Genomic DNA, 20,668 nt, shown 5'->3' with positions numbered 1-20,668 from the left:
ATAAAACGACCATTTAACCTGCCAATTAGGGTCTTGTGTCCCTGACGGGCTCTTTCCCGCGCTGCCTGATGTGTGTAGGTCTATGTGCTGTTCTTGGAGGCTGCGGAGACCCTGGCCACGGGCCTTGCTGACTCCCTGTGTATCCCTCAGTGTACGTGCACAGGACACCAAGACCTTGGGGCCGCCAGAGGCAGGCTCAGGTCCAGAGCCCCACGCCGGGAGTGTGTGCACGGGCTAATGTCGGAAAACCCGGGAGCACGGCCTTCTGCCTCGTTCTGCCCACACGTCTTATCGCCAGCCGTGGTCAGGAGGGTCAGACTATGTGTGTGATCGAGCAACATCTCGGGCCTGCACACGGCCAGGTGGCCGCGCTGGTTCTGTCTTTATGCCGAGACTAAATAGAAACCACCATAAAAGGAGCCACAGAGGGTCCTAAAATACAGCGTCTCTGGAAGTCTATGAATAATCTCCACCGGGTTACTGTGCCATTGCTGGAGCAACAGCTCACACTGTCATCTCATTCCCATAAACCTGCTGTGGTGCCAGAAAAGCCTCAGGGGCGCCCGGAACCGCACCTGGGATGTGGGGCTGGCTGGGAGCACTTGGCAGGTGCAGGATCCGCGGCCAGTCGGCCCCGCTCAGCCCCGGGGCGGGGCGAGGGGTGTGCTGTCCTCCCCGCGGGGGCTCTCTGTAGACCACAGGTGTGTACTGACACGGTGGAGGGAAACGAAGTAATTTTCATAATTTTGTGCCAAATCAGATAACGTCTATAGGGTCTAAGGAGAGAGGAGTCGAAGTGTCAAGCTTCTGAGACAATTTGGGGAAATAAACACAACTGGATAAAATACTAGCGACTGAATTTGTTCTCTGAAAACTGGGAAGGTGTTTTGGCTCTTCGGAGTTCGCGACGGTGGGTTCCGTAAGGGCTGGTCCAGAGGCCCCAGGTTAATCAGTTAGCGGAAAGCAGAACAAAGCCAAAAAGCAAATTAACCTAAATCCAGCAGCGCTGCTTCTGCTGGATGCTGTGATGTCAACACCCCCCCAAAAAAACCCCCGAAAGTCGTATGCCAGTAAAGACATAATTAATCACATAAATCTGGGGACAGTCCTGTATCCATGAAAAATATTCCTAAGAAAACCCTCTACTCAGAATCTTACGTGGAGAATCTGGAAATAAAAGCATAGAGAGGTCTTATGGGAACAGTGAGTGGAGAATTTAAAAAGAAAACAAGGATGGGCGCCTGGGGGGCTCCATAGGTTGAGCATCTGACTTCGGCTCAGGTCACCATCTCGGGGTCCTGACTGAGCCCCACGTTGAGCTCCCTGCTCGGTGTGGGGTCTGCTCCCCCCGCCTCGTGTTCTCTCTCTCAGATAAATAAATATGTCTTAAAAAAGAAAACAAATGGAATAGTTACATTAGGGGAATCCACCCATGCGGCCCTAAGTGACTAGAGGAGGACTCTCTCGGAAGCCCCATGTGAGTTTGCAGGGCTGCCGGAAGCAGGCAGGCACCCGGAGGGTTGGGGCCCCGTGTGCAGGCGCCAGGCCCCTCCTGGCTTCCAGCAGACACGCGGCCCGCGCCGGCCTGCACCCCGATGCCCCGTCAGGCCACAGTGGTACTGGCTGGTGCCCCCGCCCCCGCCCCGCCAGCCCTGAGGCACCTGCCGGGACCGCGTCCTAACTCTACTTCCAAGTAAGACCTTTTGGAGAGGCCGGGGGTTGGGACCTCGGTAGCGCCATGCTTGGTGGACACGGCTCAGGCCAGCAGAGCCGGGACGGATGACGCAGGGCTGGGGGCGAGTCGCACTCTCCCTCTTCACCTCTTCACCACCATTGACGTCGAGAAGCGAAGCCCAGGAGGAGCCACAGTAAAAGCCTATTTTAAGATTTTACAGGACCTGATGCTTCAGTGGTCACAGCCACTGGGCTCGGATGCCCTGGGGACGCTGTCCTGTGAGGCGGTGCGGGGCGCTGGCACCCTGCTGGAAGCTTCTGTCGCTGCTCTGGGTGACGGCGACACACGGACACGGACACGGACACGGACAGACACACAGGCAGACACACACTCCCCCCCCGCCCCCAAGCAGCCCCCACCGGCGGGACAGGAGGGAAGCCCGGGGTTGCTGGTCCCACCACGCGGGCAGAACGTGCACCTGGGGCGGGCGAGCCGACTGTGCAGGGCCTGCTGAGGCTCCCACTCCGTCCTCTAGGAGGCCAGTTCACCAGAAATCAACCTGTCAAATGGCCTATGTGGCAACCAACAGTTTTTCAAATTCACTGATTTCTTAAAAACTTGTCTTTGTGACCGTTCCTGAGCTCACAGCAACTGGTGCTGGAAGGACGGGCGGGGGTCCGCGGGCCCTCGCAGCCTTCCTCTGCCCGGTCCCCACCGCTGCCTCTGCTCCGTCCGCCCTGACCCCCAACCTCTGTCCCTTCCCCGACCTCCTCCTTCTGACCTGCACCCCCATCTCCCCTCCCGACTTTCTCCGGGTTCAAGGGGCGCCGGGTATGACTGCGGACGTTGTTCACTGCACAAAAGTGCCCTGCTCGCCCTGCCTGCCAAGACCCGTCTGGACAGATGCCCGTTTCCATTTTGCAAGGAGGGGGTTGGGAGGCCTCAGGAGCAGCCAAGCCTGTGCTTTGCAGGGATCCTTCTCCAAGTGCCTCGCAGCAGAGCGGCCGCCCTCTTGGCACCGGCTCCCCAAAACCGGAGCAGAAAAGAGCTTAAGGAAATACCGCATGTCCTTGAAGTGCTACAGTGGAGTCAAAATGGAAATGGGTCGACTAACATCCATCGACGTTAAGATCTCCCCGTTTAATCTGATTCGCTATGAACTTTAGAAATAGTCTAAAAAACAAATGCTTGGAGTAGATCGGCAGTTTGGTGAACTGAGCGAGCCGGTCCCTTGGCCGCACCAGCCTGGCCCAGCACCCAGAGCGGCAGGTCCCTCATCTTTTGCGGACACTTCTTCCTCATCAGAAGGACCGTTGATAAGACACGTCCCGCCCTGGCTGGTGGTTCTGTCTGCCTCCGAGGCTCAAATCCAGGCCCGCGTCGTGGTGAACCGTCAGGCTGACGGGAGGCTGAGGCTCTGCACCTCGGCCGTAGCAGCGCTTTCCTGCGAGAGGAGGGGTGTTGGTCCCACCTCCTGCCGGCCAGCCCAGCACCCCCGGCCCGGGGTCTGCTGGGGGAGCGGCCCTCGGTAATCAGCACCGCCTTGCGGCCCGTCACACAGTAGGGGCACCCGGGGCTCCAGCGGGAGGTTCGGGCAGGACTGGCCGATTGTTGGGACGGCAGCCCCAGCTCAGCCTGGCAGCCCTGCCCCCTGGGACTGAGACCCCTTGGGGCTGGGACGGCTCGGGTCCGGACCGCTCGGGGCCACCGCAGCACGCTCTCCGGTGCAGCCCAGCCCTGAAGCCCTTCTTCCACATCTTAAACTGCATGTTTTTAAAGATTTTATGTATCCATTCATGACAGACCCAGAGAGGCTGGGACCCAGGGAGAGGGAGAGGCAGCTCCCTGCGAGGAGCCCGACGCAGGACTCGATCCCGGGACCCTGGGGTCCCGCCCTGGGCCCGAGGCAGCCGCTGCACCGCTGGGCCCCGGCATCTGTCTGTTCCACCCGGTGTCCCTTTACTGCAAACAGCGCCGTGGCCACTCCTTCCCCAGCACTGGGGGGACGGATCACCTGGGGTGACGGTCCCCCGTTCTGGACTGCTCCCTGGCTCCCCGAGCCCCCGTGTCCCCCGCCATCGGCGGCCACGAATGGGCGCTGCTCGGAGGCCCGGGAGGTGCAAACGGGACACGGCTGCTGCCCGCTCTCCGCCTCCCGCCCCCAGGGGCATCTGCGACCTTTCTCGAAGGAAAAGCGCCGGCTGAGAGCGCGGGAAGAGCCCGGACGCAGGAGGACGTTGCCTCCGACTTGACGTCGCCGTCTTTCCGAGGGAGCAACGGGGTGTCAGGCGTCAGGTTCCCCGGCCACAGCGGCCCCGGCACAGCCCAGGCAGCCCCACAGGCCGGCCGGTGACCCAGCGACACGGCTGCCCGAGGGAGGGGCCCAGCGCTTCTGGCAGCACCCGCTCCCCCGAGAAGCCGTCCTCGTTCCTGGGTCACCTGGGTCATGGCGACCGCGGAATGTGCAGCCTGTCACCCGCCCAGGACAAGAGCCGGCGCCCTGGGAGCGGCGCTCCCGACGGTGTTCGAGGCCCGGGCGATGCGGCATCGCGGGGAGGCACCCTGAGTGCGGCCTCGGTGGCTCTGCCCGGGGCCCCCGACGCGGAGAAGTTTTAAAGCCACAAAAACAAACCTGGACTCCGAGTAACGGGTGCCTTGGAGGCTGTGGAAGTGGGATGAGCGGGACGTAAGGCGGGGGCTGCGGTTCAGCCAGTGCCGGGGCCGGCGGCCGACTCGGGGGGCAGCCTGGACAGCAGCGCGGCATCACCTTCTGGGTCCAGGGGACGACCCCGCAGACCCGGACCTGACCGCCAGAGCCGCCAAGGGGCACCACGCGTGCACACGGCGTATGGGCAGTGGCACAGGAAGGAACGTGCGCCTTAGGGTGACGGCCTGACGTTTAATTTAGGAAAGAAAAACCAGGAACAAACCCTACGCCTAAAACGGATGCTGCGCTGTGTGTCGGTTATGCTTCAGTTTAAATAAAGTTGCTTCCGGGCCCCCGGGTGGCTCCCAGCTAAGCGTCGGCCTTCAGCTCAGGTCCTGGTCTCAGGTCCTGGGCCGAACCCCGAGTCGGTCTCCTGCTCAGCGGGGCCACGTCTCCCCCTCCCCTGCTGGCGTTCTCTCACGCTCTCTCTCAAATAAACAATTTTTAAAAAAATGTTGCTTACTTTTCTGTTTTTTTTTTTTTTTTTTTTAATATTTTATTTATTTACTCATGAGAGACACAGAGAGAGAGGGAGGCAGAGACCCAGGCAGAGGGAGGAGCAGCCTCCATGCAGGGAGCCTGACGTGGGACTCGATCCCGGGACCCTGGGGTCACGTCCTGGGCCCAAGGCAAACGCTCCACCACTGAGCCCCCAGGAGTCCCTTTTCCGTGTGTTTTAAGGATACTTCCCGTAGCCAAGATGTTGGACCAACTGACTGAAGCGTAAGGATAATGTGTATGAGGATAACGTACTTCACTAGCTGCAAACTCAAATTCCACGTTTTTAGTGTTAAGGAAAATGCCGTCGCAAGCAGGGTGCCCAGCTCCGGGGGCTCAGGGCCGGGCAGCCCTTCCTCCTTGCCGGGAGCAGCACAGTTTGGACTAATGGGCCTGGAGGGTGGGCCTGGAAGCCCTGGCATCGGCTTGTTCTATGACAGGTGCTCAGGTGAGTCACCGATCCCAAGTCCTTTCCCCCTTCCTAAGAAATGAAAGGTTTGGGGCCCCCAGGGGGGCTCAGCACTGAGCATCTACCTTCAGCCCAGGGCGTGACCCCGGGGTCCCGGGATCGAGTCCCGCATCGGGCTCCCTGCAGGGACCTGCTTCTCCCTCTGCCTGTGTCTCTGCCTCTCTCTGGGTCTCCCAGGAATAAATTCATAAAATCTTCAAAAAAAAAGAGAGAAATTAAGAGTTCTGCCTCCCTCGACTCCAGTCTCTCCCCAACGAAGACTGTGCCTCCATTTGTGTGGTGCAAACCTCCCCTGATATACTTCCAGTTACAGGAAGGACGACAGGATTAGGATAATGAAATAAAGCCTGTCCGTGGGACATGGAGCACTCTCCTCAAGCATCGTCACACCCACGAAGGCGGCGGCTCTGGTCTCAGGCACAGGTCAGCGCCCGGGCACCGACGGGGGGCGGCCTCACGCCTGGGCCGCCCCTGTCCTCCGTCCGACTCCACTGGGCAGACCCTGGACCGCAGAGCCAGTGACACCCGAGAGCTTCCAGCTTCCAGCAAGGGCTGAGCTCCAAGTCGCAGGCCCTGGCGTCGGGTCCAACTCAACTTTGGACTTGCAATCGCTTCACATGGTCTCCAAAGGCTGAGATCTGTTCCTGGAATAGAAACCTTCTCTGCTTTTCCTAAAATCCTCTTTTAAACCGTTTCAAGGTTGCTCAATGTTTTCCTAATATTTTAGGGAACTATGGAAAAACTTGCACGCCGTAGAGAAATAACACACGGAGGGGAGCGGGGTTGCCCGGGGTAACCTGTCCACCCACACACACACACAGACACACGCTATCAGGAATTCCTCCTCGGTGACGTGGTGCTGAGACACGTTCCCCACACCCGTCCCCGCTCCCATGACGGAGGCAGGTTGGGGCGAAGGGGCGGCTGAGGATGTGGGGTCGTGATGCACGACCAGACGGCTACTTGTCTCGAGCTGCCCTTGTCACAGTCTGTTCAGGTGCGGGATCCGCGGATCAAATGTCCCTCTGTGGGCTTTGGAAAAACACCCACTGAGGGTTTAAAACGTGTGCGGGGCTTGATTTGAAGGACCACGGCTGGGCGCAGCAGGCCAAACGCTTGTGAGGACAGGGAGGGGCTAGAGCCGCCGCGCCTCTCCGCGCCCAGCCCTTCGGCCGGGCCCTGGATGCCCAGAGCCGCGCAGCCCAGGCATTTCTGCAACATCCTTGCGCTTTATAAACGGAGAATTTCTACAGGACTTAATAGGAAATGCGGAGCCACGACAGCCATCAGGAAGACTGAACAGAGTTCAAAAGACCCACATCTCAGGGCAGCGGGGTCGCTCAGTGGACTGGGTGTCGGCCTGTTGATTTCCGCTCAGGGCGCGACCTCGGGTCACGAGATGGATCCCCGACCCCGATCCCGATCCCCGATCCGATCCCCGGGCTGTCAGACTCCGTGCTCAGCAGGGAGTCCGCTTGGGATTCTCTCTCTGTCTCTCTCCCTCCCCTGCTTGAACGTGCTCTAGATAAATAAATACCATCTTTTTTCAAAGATGGTATTTATTTATTCATGAGACCCCGAGAGAGGCAGAGACCCAGGCAGAGGGAGAAGCAGGCTCCATGCAGGGAACCCGATGTGGGACTTGATCCCGGGACCCCGGGGTCACGCCCTGGGCTCAAGGCAGATGCTCCTCCGCAGAGCCCCCCGGGCGCCCCATAAATACAATCTTTTAAGAAATCCGCATTTCTTTTACCTCCTGCTCATCTCCGCCTTCAGAGCTCAAGGGCACAGATGCACATGCAAGCCGTGTCGTACGTGCTCTCCCTACGCACACATGCCCCCGTGCTTTGGCTTCCTGAGCGCCTGCCTATGTGCTTGTTCCCTACGTCCCACGCTGGAGCACCGTGGGGGCTGGCGGGGAGGACGCGTGCGGCGCGGTGGCCTGCGGCTGGATGCGGGGGGTTGCAGAGGGCCGGGACGAGTGGGGGCCAGATCCGCACATGCCGCGTGCCGGGGAGACAGGACACAGGGGCCGCGCAGTGCAGTCAGGAAAGGGGCCTCCCCTGCGGCCACTGAGGTGGGGCTGGGGTTTCTACACTCGACCCTGACGCTTAAACGGGTCTGCAGTTAGGACGACAGGCGTGTTACTACAGGGAAAGGCAAAGGCGGCCTTTCCCCGGCGAGTGACAAGTCCCTGGAATTGCAGGCGTCCACCCTTCGTTCCCCGACTCAGTGACCGTCTTAAGGAGCTACTGTTCCTATTTTGGGACAAAAATGTTCTCAAGAGGTTGTGCGTGGAACCCACAGGCCGTGGCAGTGTGGAGTACGACACGTGTCCCTGAGGATGGCCCCTCCCCTTCCAGAAACACGGGGCGCGTGGGGGGCGGGGGGTGGCGTCTCCTTACCGTGAGCGACAAGGCCATGCACACAAACGTGAACTTCTTGATGTGGGCGGCGGTCACCGTGCTGCTCGCGCTCACCAGCTTATTGCTGGGGTTGTTCTGGGGGAAAGAGGAGGGTGGAGGTTACCCTTGGCTGACCCCGCGGCCGTGTGGAAAGCATCCTCAGTGCCCTGTGATGCGCCCGAAGGACAGACGTCGCCCGGCAGCTGGGCGGACGGCTGTCCCTCTGTCTGTCTCTGGCAGCTGCCGGGTCCCTGGACGTGACCGTGGGCCAGAGGAAGCTCCGGAGGCGCGCGGACATGAATGGGCCCCGCGGCCCTGGCCTCCCGCAGCGGCGACAAGCTGAGTGGCATCCTCGGCCCCGACCAGACTCCTCCACTCCTGTCCCAGACAAGACCTGCTCTTCCCGGCACACCTGGGGTTCTCAGATTTCTGCACTTTTGCTCCACCTGTTCTCGTTGGGGCTCCTGATTCTCAAAACCCCATCTTCAGGGCCCATCGCTGGCACGGCCCATCCGTTCCTCACGGGCCGGCTGACCGTACTCCCAAGCGCCCCGGGGGCCTGCCTCCCGCCATCCTGGGGGGCCCTGGGGCCCTGTGGGGGTGCACGTGCCCGCGGGGCACACGTGGAGGCTGTGAGGTGACTGGCTCTCTGAGACTAAGGACTGTGCGCCTCGCCCTCCCCTTTCACTCCACAAGTCAGCACAATCCTTCTTGACTGGAGAGGGTGCAATCTGTGTTACACTTATTTCTTAAGATTTTATTTATTTATTCCTGAGAGACACAGAGAGAGGCAGAGACCCAGGCAGAGGGAGAAGCAGGCTCCATGCAGGGAGCCCGACTTGGGACTCGATCCTGGGACCCCAGGGTCACGCCCTGGGCCCGAGGCAGGTGCTCTGCCGTTGAGCCCCCCGGGCGCCCTGTTAAACTCAATTTTAAGCAAATTGTGCAGACAGCGCCAACGTTCTCCTGCACATCCCGAGGCCCCGAGACCATCCCAGCACCTGCTGTGCTGCCCCTCACCCCATCTCACCAGGGCCTGGCCCCACCTTGAAAACCAGTGGACGAAGAGCCCCCTGCCCCCGGACAGATCCCACTGGGCCCGGAGGCGGCCCCCGAGCACCTGGCTGGCGTCCATCTGAGCGGAAGTCACCGGAGTGGAGCGACTGCAGGCTCCACTCGGAAACAGCTTTTGACGGCTCCTTCATTTTGGAGGCCGTGGCGACCTCGCAAATCCCTTCCCCAAGATGCCGCCAGCACAAACTCAGGCTGAGGCCGTGTTTCCTTAATTCTAGCCTCTAAAGCAGATCCGTTTCCTGAATAACAGATTTTGCTGCCACAGCCGACGTTCACAGGCGAGTGTGGGAAGAGGGGCAGGGGACAGTGACAGGAGGGGAAGAGGGGCAGGTGCCAGCCAAGTGCAAGTCCCCGTGTGGGCACCCCGAGGAGTCAGGCAACCTCCCAGCACTCCCGCCTGGCGGGTGGGGGGCCGCGGTGCCGTCGGGGGCTTCCACTGACAACGCAACGGTTTCTCCCGGCGTGGCTGGAATACGCTAGTACGGCCATGGGGCCGGCACCTCGTCCCCTTGTGTTTGCCCGATCTGCATAGGGTCACACCCTCGCGGGGACGGCGACCGAACATCGGAGACTCCGTGCCAACGACAGCGCTCCCAGTCGGCATTCAGCAGCGGCCACCAGAAGCTATGCAAGAAATGCTAACTCTCCTATTCTGGAACCACAATGAGACTAAGGACTGCAACTGTCAATGCAGCAAATTCTGCAAGTCCACACAGAGGTGTCTCAGATTTGGGTGAATAGACGGCATTCACGCGGACGGCTTGGAGGAGCTCCCTGGAATGCCTGGAAACAATGAGGGAGGCTCCAGAGGGTTCCGAGTCGCTCCAGTGGCTGTCGAGAGGTACGCTCCTTAAAGGGGTCTGTCACAGCACCTAACCTCTGTGACCCCGCGTAAACCCAAGTTTTTCTTGGATGCTCCAGGGAAACTGTAGAGTGTTCTACTGTTGTTTCGAGGGAGCCAGGAAAATTCTAGATTTGACTTTCCCAGCCAGGAGGTCCTAACACTTGGGTCCCTGCTGTGCTCAAGTTCTATTGTACAATATGGTTCTCCAAGAGCTAGAAGTTGAGCAAGAAAACTTATAATCATTTTGGTTTTCTAGGATTCACTTCTATACGTACATTCCTTAAAACCAAAATAGCGATTTCTGTCAGTAGATTGGATTAAACTCGCTCAAACAAGGACTGCAAGGAGACAAGTGTCCTGCAAGCCACTCATGCCTTCTCCAGTTTGCTCCCAAAGGCCGGAGCAGTTTTCAGAAGACGCTGTGCATCCCTGATGTGGCTGATGTTTGGGACGGGTGGTGGGTTCCTCTGTGTACTGGGGAAGTGCCACGGACTTCCAGTAGAGACCTCAGGGCATGCCGCAGCCCTGTCTCACGTTAGGCAGCAGGGTGGGAATCCTGAGTGAGCCGCCGTTCACAGGCCAGTGTGGGAAGATGGGAGGGTGAGAGTGACGGGAGGGGAAGGGGCAGGTGAGAGTGACGGGAGGGGAAGGGGCGGGCGACAGTGACAGGAGGGGAAGGGGCGGGCGACAGTGACAGGCGAGCCGCGTGGGGGCTGCAGGGTGTGGAGGGACGTCACAGATGGGGACGTGTGACGGGGTGTGTGTGCGCCCGGGTCCGCCGGGGCACAGTGAGGGGGTGGACCCATGGTGGCCGCTGTCTTCCCAGGCCTGAGCCTCAGCCCCACGTCACCGCCGTCAGAGGTGCCCGGGAGCGTCCTGGGTCGGGGCAGGTGGCCAGGACACCTTTCTGAGCCCCGCTGCACAGGCCCTGCCCTCCCCGGAGCCCACAAGCAGCTACGGGTGTGAAGAGCTGGAAGCTCAGGCTGAGGCGGGGCCTGCCTATGGGGCCTCCAGGCCATCCTGCGCCCCCACGGGTCTGGCAGCTGGTCCAGTGGCGGGGGGGGGGGGGCAGGCCCTCTGTCACCTGCAGGGCCACCCTGCCCGAGCTGCCGGCTTCACCTGCCGATACCGTCTTATCTGATCCCCCACGAGAGCCCTGGGCCGCGAGGAGAGGCGGCCTCTGTGCTGGAGACCCCGGCAGATGAAGCAGCTCCGAGCCGCTGCTGTAGAAACTCAAGGCAAAAGAATCGCTATTTAAAGCACAAGTGGCAGCTTGTGTGCTTCTTTTCCTATTTTTTTCATTTCATTTTATTTTTTAAAGGATTTTCACTTACTTGAGAGAGAGGTGATGCGCGAGGGGAGGGGCAGAGCGACGGGGAGAAGCAGGGCCCCGCTGAGCTGAGCAGGGAGCCCGACGTGGGGCCCTGGGGTCATGATCTGAGCGGGAGGACGACACGTACGTGACCGAGCCTCCCGGGCACTCCCCCGTTTTTCATTTTTCATTTTCATGTCATTGTACAGGGGCTGCGGGTGGCACAGTTGGTTCAGCGTCTGACTCTTGGTTTCCGCTCAGGTCACGCTCTCAGGGTCCCAGGATCAAGCGCTGAGCAGGCTCCAGGATGAGCACAGAGTCAGCTTGAGTTTCTCTCCCTCCCCATGTCGCTGCTCGCTCTCTCTCTAAGTTATTAAATCTTTAAAAAAAACCTGTATACTATCTCTGGGGGAGGGTGTGTCGTCTATGAAGGTCTACAGGCTCAAGTAATTAGGCTTTAATGAAATCACCATTGATTCAGTGACCGGTAGGACAGTCCCCAGCGAGCCGCAGGCTACGGGTCTGAAGGGTTAGGTGCCTGCCGAGGCTCGGCTAGCAGCTACCAGAGGACAGAGCTTGCAGCTGGACCAGGTCTGCGGCATCCAGACCGAGCTGGACCACACAGCTTCAGGGTCCATGGGGTAGACCTATCCAGAAGCTTAGGAGCTCAAGAGCACAATCCCGTCTGTACCTTTGCATCTGCTGTGAGGGCAGCAAAGCATTCGTTTAATTAAGAAAACAAACCACAGGAACAATAACCAGGGTAATAACATTTGAGAGTATATCTTCCCTTTGCAAAAAAAAAAAAAAAAAAAAAAAAAAAAAGATTTCTCAATAGGAATAAACCCAAAAGTGAATTTGGTTCGGAGGGTGTTAGAGAATCGGCATCAAGGTAAGCTTAGTCACATCCGTTATCTTTGGAGGAAAATATTGCACGGCTAGGTCGGATTCCGCATCCTGCGCAGGAAGCTCACAGGGAGGTGGAACCGGAAACCTCAGAGCGGAGACACTTGTGTGTCAGAAGCTGATTTTAAAGAGGGTGTTTGAGACGTGACAGCGTACGGGTTCTCACCTTGTCAAAAGCAGGGTAGACAGCACGGATCTCCGTCAACCAGCCGTACGGCATGTGGCCCACAGGGTACGTGGCCGTCAAAATTGCCACCGCCTGCAAGAGGAAGAGCCGGCAGTTAGCGTCGGCGTCCCCGGGAGCTGCTCCCGCCACGTGGCAGGGAGCGGCCTCCGGCGCGGGCACCACAGCAGATCGTGCCACCGGGTGATGGGCCCCGGCCAGCTGCAGGCCAGCCTGGGGACCGGGAGGGGTAGCCCTCCGCAGCCTCCCCGGCGGTTCCTCCAGCACAACCGTGCGAAGAAGATCCGTCGCGCAGCTTTGCTGGAGTTGATGAAACGGGCACAAACGGACACGTCGTAGCTGGTCAGCACACGTCTGTCCTGCACCCTGCCTGCTGTCCTCGAGGCCACTGCGGTCCTAGGAATGGCTCTATGAGAGCATTTACCTTGCTTTCTTAAAAGGGGAAGCTGGAGTTCCAGCACACAAGGGAGGAGGCTCACGTACTTTCTTCTGAGCAACTTACGCTGATGCGGTCGCCTAAAAGCTGCCGGGTGAGCAGAGCCACCCAAGACGTGATCCAAAACGCAAACCCCGGAAAGAGACTGGGGGGGGGGGGGTGAGCATCCTGCTGTGGGCACATGAGCGGCTTCCCAGCACGTGGTGACCGGCAGGAGGCTCAGGCTGCAGACTGCTCGCCGCGCTAAGGGCCACGTGCGAGCAGAGGCCCTAATGAGCAGCCACCAGCCTTCCCGAAGGATCAGCAGTTCCAGGGCAGCATCAGTTCTCCGGAGGGCAGCGGAGGGGGAAACAAATGAAGTCACTCTATTCGGAATGGAAGATGGAAAAACCGATCCAACTCTTTCTTTGGAGCAGCTGCCAGTTTCCAGATAAATCTCTTGAGTCGTGAGCGAGTAAATAATGGGGATCCTTGTCTAGGGGAGGGCAGGCTGGCAAAGGGGAAGGCGGGGCAGGAGCAGGGGCGCATGGCCGGGACAGAGAGAGGCACGGCGCCCTCGGCTGGGCCCTGTCACTTCGGCTGCGGCGGCGTCCTCGCTCTCTGCCTCTACGGCAAGGCGGCGTCACGCGGGCTCCATGGGGAGACAGGCCACGGGGCGGCCGCGTAAGCATCTGTACTCCCTCCCAGCCCGGCTCCCCACCAGCTTCGCATCCCGGACCCTGGGCCCCTGCCCGGGTTCCTCATCTGGTCGGGGGAAGAACGGAGGAGGCGTCTCCCTCCAGCCTCAGACAAGCGCACGGTCAAGGCCTCGTGGCTTCTTTCTCAGTGGGAACAGGTCACATGGCTTGACGCCGCGGAGGAACCGGAGGCCTCCCCACCCCCACTCTTCACCAGAAACCGCCCTACCTCCGTGGCTGCGGAGCTGCCACCAAGATCCCGGGAAACGAAGAGGTTGACGATAGGCCTACTGATTCTCTGTGTAGCCAAGATGAGAGCCAAAGGCCACCAGAAGCTCAGCATCTTCCGTATGGTCGCATCTCCCTGCGTCAAGACATGCACATAAAACTCAGTAAACTCTAGAAGCAGAGCAGAAAAAAACAATTCAGAGCCAAAAAGCCTTTTCCTTTTGAGGTCAATAAGGAGCCAGTTCGTTGCACTTAAAAATAATATAAGGAAAAGCCTCTGCAGCAGAGCCAACCTGACCTTAAAAATGAGACGTACAGTCTTGTTAGAAGGCAACTCGGGCAGCTGGCAAGCTACTGGGGAACCAAAACAGGTGAGGCCTGGTGGGGCCAGACCTCTGTTCTCCGGACACGGCGGCTCCCCCCAGCCAGAGCCCAACTCCACGACCTGGGAGACCGGCTGCAAATGGGTGTTTAAGTCTCCAACCGACTGGCTGGAAGCCGGGTCAGGAAGAGGAACCTCTCACAAGCAAAATGTTATTATAATTTATTTTTATCACCGCTCAGGTCATAGACACCTAATGATCCGGGCACCGTACAGATCCACGAGCAAGGGCCTTGTCCTCAGGGCTGGAGCAGAAGTCACGTGAATGCTCAGAAGCACGCAAAGAAAAGCAGGGTCAAGGGAAGTGATTAATTAAGAATCCTACAAAGCAAAGAGCTGTGCAATCGTTAACGCCTGGCTTGTAGGATTTCACTCTGGTTTCGGTTCCTCGGGGGCGGAGTCACACGGTGGCATCACGCCAGCCACCTCTGAGCCCCCAGAGACGGACAGTTGCCCTCAAGACCGATCTGACGTGGTTGCCGTAGTGACAGAGACAACCGGACAGACCTCGGATGGGGGTCAGCGGTCTGACCTGCCGAGGGCAACGTGCGGTCCGAGGCGGGATGGGGTGCCGTGCTGACCCCCCGGGCTTCGTGGAGCTGTGCCCATCGGCCTCACAGCTGCGAGGAGCCGGAGCCCAGGGATGCCGGGTGCCAAGGGCAGAGACAAGCAGCACATACGGGAGGCAGACACCGTTTGCACTCATGGTGAGAACGTGCCCGCGCCGCTCAGGCCGATCGCACCCGGCTGGACGCTGACTCCCCTTGGGAGGCTCGGGCCAAGCTCTGCCTCCTTCAGGGCCTCTCCGTCTCCCCACTGTCTGCCCCCCCGAGCTCCACGGGCTCCCGTACTCCCCTGGCACATGCACGTCTGACCACTGCTCCTGTGTTGGTCGTCTACCAGGTGGGCTGTAACAAGCTGCCTGAGGGTACAGACCGTATTTTAAATTCCTCTGTGCTCCCTACGGGGCTCCCGTGCTCTGCTTCCCCCAGAAGGTGCCCGAAGGAGCGACTGCGTCTGGCCGGTAGGGAAAGAGTGACCCAAAGTGGGTTTAAAGGTACCGTGGGCTGCAAAATTCTTGATTTATATGTGGGATGACTCACTTTTGACCACAGACGCTAAGAACCAAAAGTGCCGTATCTACTCTTCAGCCTGACCTGACCCACTGCGCCTCCGTCCCCGACAGGGAAGGAAGGAGGCTGCATGGGAACCCGAGGCCTCCTCCATCTCCTGAGGCCATTAACTCTCCACCTGCCTCTGCCTCCAGACACGACCCAGCGCTGGACATTGGGTTGGGGACATGCGCGTAGGCCGGGGCGAGTTCCAAGGACGTACCCCCAGCTCCGGGCCGCTCCTGTCGGGGATGATGTCATGGATGTTCTTGTAGTAGCCCAGGCACAGGGTGGTACAGCGCACGAGGGCACCCATGTACAGGGAGAGGATCGGGATGAGCAGCGGTTCTCTGCATTCCAGGTGACTGTGCAGTAAGATGGCTACAAACACGACCTGGAAGGTGAAAAAGCAGGAACGAGTCAGCGGGGAGAAGTGCAAGCAGGCAACGGGCGTGCCCACGACGGGACAGGGACGCCCAGGAGAAGACAGCCGGGCCGGGCTGGACGCTGCCCACACAGAGCTCGGGCCCGGGCATCCTCTCTGCAGGGGAAGAGTGCACCGTCACTGTGCCACGGGCTCCTCTAGGGATCCTTTAAGGCAACAGGTCACGGTCATAGCAAAAAAGTATCTGGGACTTTGGTCCCCCAGATTCCCAAAAGATGTCAGAGGTTTGCCCTCCTGAGCCCAGGGCCTGGCATGCACGAGTAACCCACACCGGAGGCCCTTGGGCCAAAGGAAAACATAACAGTGATCAGTGACGGATACAGGAAAACAGTCACGTCTGTAAGACGGAATTCACGGAAAAATGCCACAAAAGGCACCAATGGTGATAATTACAAAACTAAATTGAAATTTAAAATACGAACTTACAAAAGTGCAACAGGTCAGAAAAACACTGAGGAGGGATCGAAATAATAATGTTGATCTCCACTGGCTGTACAGTCTCCAAAGCAAACCTAACAATGTGTTTAACTTTCCCGTCTGCAAAAGTCAGAGCAGCAGCCCAGCCTCCGTGCAGAGGCGTCCGGGGAACCCACAGTCAGGAGGCCGCTGAGCAGACGAGGTGTGGAAGGTGAGGAACGGGAGGGGGACGCTATTCCTGAGCTACGGTGACTCTTCTCTTCTTCCAAGGTCTCCATGGAGCAGCAAACTCCACGCCTAACGTGGGGCTTGGCCTCGGGCCTGAGATGCAGACTCGCCGGGGAGCCCGGGAGCACGGCTGCCCGAGGCCACCCACCTGGGCCGCGCTGGGCGTGTGCGGCAGGGGCCTGGCCCAGGGGGGCTTAGCCCATCACCGCGGGACCCGACACCAGGAGACACGAAGTTGGAGACGAAGGTGGACCCAGGCCAATGACCCACGGGGGGGCCTGTGGTGGGCGCGGACCCGGAAGAGCCAGTGGTGGAGACGCCCGTGACCGCGGCGGGAGGACCAGATACTGGTGGTGGCCCATCTGCGGCCCATCATCCGCACACCCAGCACACGAGGCCCATCAGCACCGGGCCTTGGGGCGCGGGCGACAGGGGCACCATCTGGCCACGTGGACGCGCCCAGGCTGCACGCAGTCCCCATGAGGCCAGAGGACACAGGCCAGAGGATGCCCCGAGGATGCCCTGACGTGGAGGAGGCCAGGCGAGAGCTGCCGGCCCGGGCACCCCCGTTCCCCGAGCCCCCCACCTCCCCCTCCTTGCCTGCGTCCCCCCTTCTCCTCTGGGCCACATCCCCCTCCGAGGTCCTGCTCGGCAGGCCTGCACCCCCCAGCCTTCCTGGACAAGGCGGGGGCTTGGTCCTTAGGACTCCGCATTCCTCCCAGGATGGCTCAGTGTCTTCACACGTTCGTCTTGGTTTCCTCCGGGGCCCCCGGGGTGCCAGATGCCCCCTCGGTGTGGGCGAGCAGAGCAGCTCCCGTGGCACCTGAGGCGCTAGAGAGGCTGCGGCATGGAGCTCCCCCCTTTGGTTCCCTCACGGGAGCGAGCAGTGACACGGTGACCCGATGTCCAGGGAGTGGAGGAAACTGTCCGGGGGATTATGGGGCACAAAGGTTATTGGCGAGAACTGTTAGTGTGAACCTGGGGGGGGGGGGGTCGACCTGGAGTCCGTGAAACATAGAAGCAGAGAGAGATGGGGACAGCGAGGAGTGGGAAGCCCGGGGAGGAGAACCGTAGCCGCCAGGCACAGGGAGCGGGCAGCTTCCTGCGCTCACTGTCGAAGCGGCAGATCCTGGAGCGCGTCTACACGTCCGGAGAAAGGACTCGGGGGGACCACGGCTCCCGAGGAGGCACGGAACCCACGCACGGGCGCAAGAGGTAGTCCAGCACCCTGGGGAAGGGACGGGGAGAAACGGCGGTGACACAGAGACGAGGGCAGGCTGGGGGTTTGGCCGCCAGGACTTGAAGAATCCAGCTGCTTCGACTTCCCCACAGAGGTGGGAAGGGAGCCCGTGACCGGGCAGAGCGAGGAGGGTAGAGACCCACTGACTCAGCGCCTGGAGTCCGCTGGGCGGGTGACGGGCACGCGTGCCACCCGCGGGGGAGAACAGTGCAGCACGGGGGCTCAGGGGCGGGATCCCGCCAGAGGGCTGGGGGCACAGGGCAGGGGCAAGGGGATGCACGGCGTGCAGCAGGACTGCTGGCCCAGGATCACGCATCCCATCCTGGGGCCCTCGTAGGGCAGGAGGTCCCGGGAAGGCCCAACAGCGCCGGGAGAATTCTCACGCTGCCACTGAGCAAATGCTGACCAGCTGATTGCGAAATAAACCAGAAACAGCAATATTTTTCGTAAGCTCTTTGGCACCAGGTTGGGACATAGCGCTGCTGGCAGTGGTGGTGGCACAGAAAGCGCAGTGCGGGGGACCGGGCCAGGACAGGCTTCTCGTACTGCGGCCAGAGATCAATTAGCTTAGTAAAACTTTTTTTTAAAGATTTTATATATTTACTTATGGGGGCGGTGTTGGAGAGCAAGTGCAAGCACAGCTGGAGCAGGGCCGGGGGCAGAGGGGGACGGAGAAGCTGCCTCTGCCCGTGGAGCCCAAGGTGGGGCTCGATCCCAGGACCCTGAGATCACGACCTGGGCAGAAACCAAGACTCGGACACTGAACCGACTGAGCCACCCAGGCGTCCCAGCCTAGTAAAACTTCAAAAAATGGGAGTTGTCACTGAAATTCAAGGCACTGAAAACCATCTTCAGGGCAGCCCGGGTGGCTCAGCGGTTTAGCGCCGCCTTCGGCCCAGGCCCTGATCCTGGAGTCCCGGGATCGAGTCCCACATCGGGCTCCCTGCATGGAGCCTGCTTCTCCCTGTGCCTGGGTCTGTCTCTCTGTCTCTCATAAGTAAATAAATAAATCTTAAAAAAAAAAAAAAAAAAGAAAAGAAAACCATCTCCATTCTACTGGGGGCGGTGTGCCGGCCGCCTCCCTCTGCCGCGCGGGGTTTTCAGGACTCGGCCCGAGACCTACTTACTCCCGGATTCGCCAATTAACAAATGCGTCAGGTAACGGGAAAAGCTGGGAGGGGCGGGGGGCAGGGGTAACAGAAGACTTAGGAACAAAAATTGCATTTATTCCCCCAAACTTTCCAACTACAAGGCTTAAAATAGCTCCTTCACCAGGAATAGCCGAGGCCAGACGGCTCCGGGTCTGGCTCCCACCCCTCCCACCAGCAGGTGCGATCACCGTGCTCGGCAGGCGCCGGCCGGGACCAGCTCTGGGAAGGACGAGGGCCGTGGGCGTCCCGGCAAAGCATTTTTCACGGATATGGTTTCCTCTTCTACCCTTAGATGCTCGCCGCATTTATCTTAGGCAAAGCGGAGTTTTTCTGTGTGTTTGCCCTTAAGAAAACCTCTATAAATGCGCACTGAGTCGCTGATGCCGATGCTGCAACCGAGAGGCGTCTCCTTAATGTCACATTAAGGGACTTGAGTGAATAAGGCAGTTAGTTCATCTCTCGGAGGACGAATGAAAGTAAGATCGGGATAAAAATCTCTAGTGACTCACAAATAAAATTCCCAGGGCTGTATCATCAGCTGGCGCTCAGGCCCGCGCATGCCCGCAGACACGGCCACGCAGGGTTCACGGGAATTAACCTGAAGTACTTCGAATGGTGACCCGTGGAGTGACTGCAATTTCTTTGGAAATGTACTTGCTGGCCTTTAGGGAGGTGCTGACGGCCCGACAGCGGGTGATCTCAGAAAGGCGGCTAAAGGATGAGCACGTGCAATTGGGGGAAACCCGCAGAGGCGCATGGAAATGCCCCTAAGATGGAACAGAGAAGTGGAAAAGGTGCTTAAACATCAGCCCGCCACTCCCTCCCCCTCGGCGAGGACACTGCTCTCCGGAACCCCTGATTGTGGGAGCTACGGCTGGTTTATGGGTTGCAGGGATTAAATCTGATTTTCCGCTGAAAGTTTTCACGCATCGTCCTCGGTGGCAGGAGGAAGGAAGGAGAAGGAAGATGCGTGGAAAGCCAGGGCTGGTGCCAGACCCTGGGGACCTGGGCTCGGAAGAAAGTGTGATGCAGGCCTGCTTCCCGGGCAGCGTCCAGCTTCCCGGCTCTCTTAAAACACGGGTTAATGACGGGTTAAACGGCAGCCCCGTGTGGCATCTACACGAGAAACAACACGTAAGGATAATTCCTAAGAGCCCTCCCTCCCTAGAGCCGTGGGGCAGACCGTGCATTGTTGGGCAGCACAGAGGCCCAAGTGTACACCCGGCCAGGTGCCCCGCGACCCCATGACCACCAAGCCCGCACCAGCCGGGACCCGGCCGTCATCCCATAGGCGAGCCTGTAAGAGGAAAAGTCAAAACCTCCGAGGCTGCATCTGAATTCTTACCACCTCCTCCTCGCAGGCTTGGACCCAGGTCCACTGCAAGAAGTCTCATTTTCTCACTTGTGTAACGAACCTTTCCTGACGCCCGCGTCGGGCACAGGGCGCGCGTGTCAGGGAGGCAGGGGTGGGCTGAGGCCCGAGGAGCTCCGACCGGCGCACGGCCCACACTCACCTGAGCTATGACATCGGAGATCGAGGCACATCCCACCAGGAAGCTGTATTTGTGTTTTAGGAGAATGCCAGCATGGGTCCATGCCTTCCGGAAAGAAAAGAGTTTGGCGTGAGATGCCATGGACACTGGAGGGCTTCGGTCGTTGTGATTTACTGGGCGTTCCTGAGAGAGACCTTCTACCCCCCGGGACCTTCCGCGGGGTCACGGACTCTGACTTGGGCCGGTGGGTAGGTCCTTGCTAGAACCTTAAGTGGACTCAGTGACTGCAGGTATTTATTTAGTACCAACGGTATGCAGAGCGGCGTGTGCGTCAGCCTTCCCGCTGGAACGCGAGGCGCAGACCAGGGATGGAGGGAGCACGCCCGCCCCGGGGGCCTGGGACTGGCAAGGGCTCTGAGCTACCACCGGCATTACGGGTTCTCATCAACGGTCTCCTTCTCTCCAAGTTGGGGCAGGATCTGAGCTGAGGGAAGGCCCGGGAAGGTGCTCCAAGGGGAGCAGACGGCGCCCCTGGGGGTGTCGCGGCCAGCCAGGGTCCGTGGGAGGACCGTGCTGGAGGCCGCCGCGCCCGACACCACGGGGACGTCTCTGTCCAGACCTCCTACGGCAGCCACACGGCTACCCCGTCCCGCAGCCCACAGGCCGCGAGCTGCCAGGCGGGGAAAGAAAGGCAAACTGCCGATAACATTTGCAAACAGTGGCTCGTGGGCTGCGTCTGTTGACCGAAGCCATCGGGGTGATAAGCCTTGTGGTTTTCAAATATC

General features: G+C 59.7%; 1 protein-coding gene across 2 annotated transcripts in view; it reads right to left on the bottom strand.

Annotated features, from left to right (window-relative positions):
* ANKH (ANKH inorganic pyrophosphate transport regulator) overlaps window positions 1-20,668 on the bottom strand; it is a 115,181-nt gene that overhangs the window by 15,650 nt on the left and 78,863 nt on the right. For both annotated transcript variants that reach the window (XM_038535443.1, XM_038535444.1), the window contains exons 4-8: window positions 19,905-19,988; window positions 15,133-15,303; window positions 13,417-13,551; window positions 12,057-12,149; window positions 7,755-7,850 (exon numbers count right to left, since the gene is read on the bottom strand). In XM_038535443.1, the coding sequence (XP_038391371.1) occupies window positions 7,755-7,850; window positions 12,057-12,149; window positions 13,417-13,551; window positions 15,133-15,303; window positions 19,905-19,988 (579 nt within the window). The remainder of the gene's footprint in view (window positions 1-7,754; window positions 7,851-12,056; window positions 12,150-13,416; window positions 13,552-15,132; window positions 15,304-19,904; window positions 19,989-20,668) is intronic.

Source organism: Canis lupus, chromosome 4 (genome assembly GCF_011100685.1).
Source record: "Canis lupus familiaris isolate Mischka breed German Shepherd chromosome 4, alternate assembly UU_Cfam_GSD_1.0, whole genome shotgun sequence".
Classification (NCBI taxonomy): domain Eukaryota; kingdom Metazoa; phylum Chordata; class Mammalia; order Carnivora; family Canidae; genus Canis; species Canis lupus.
This window is presented reverse-complemented; position numbering and strand designations above follow the sequence as displayed.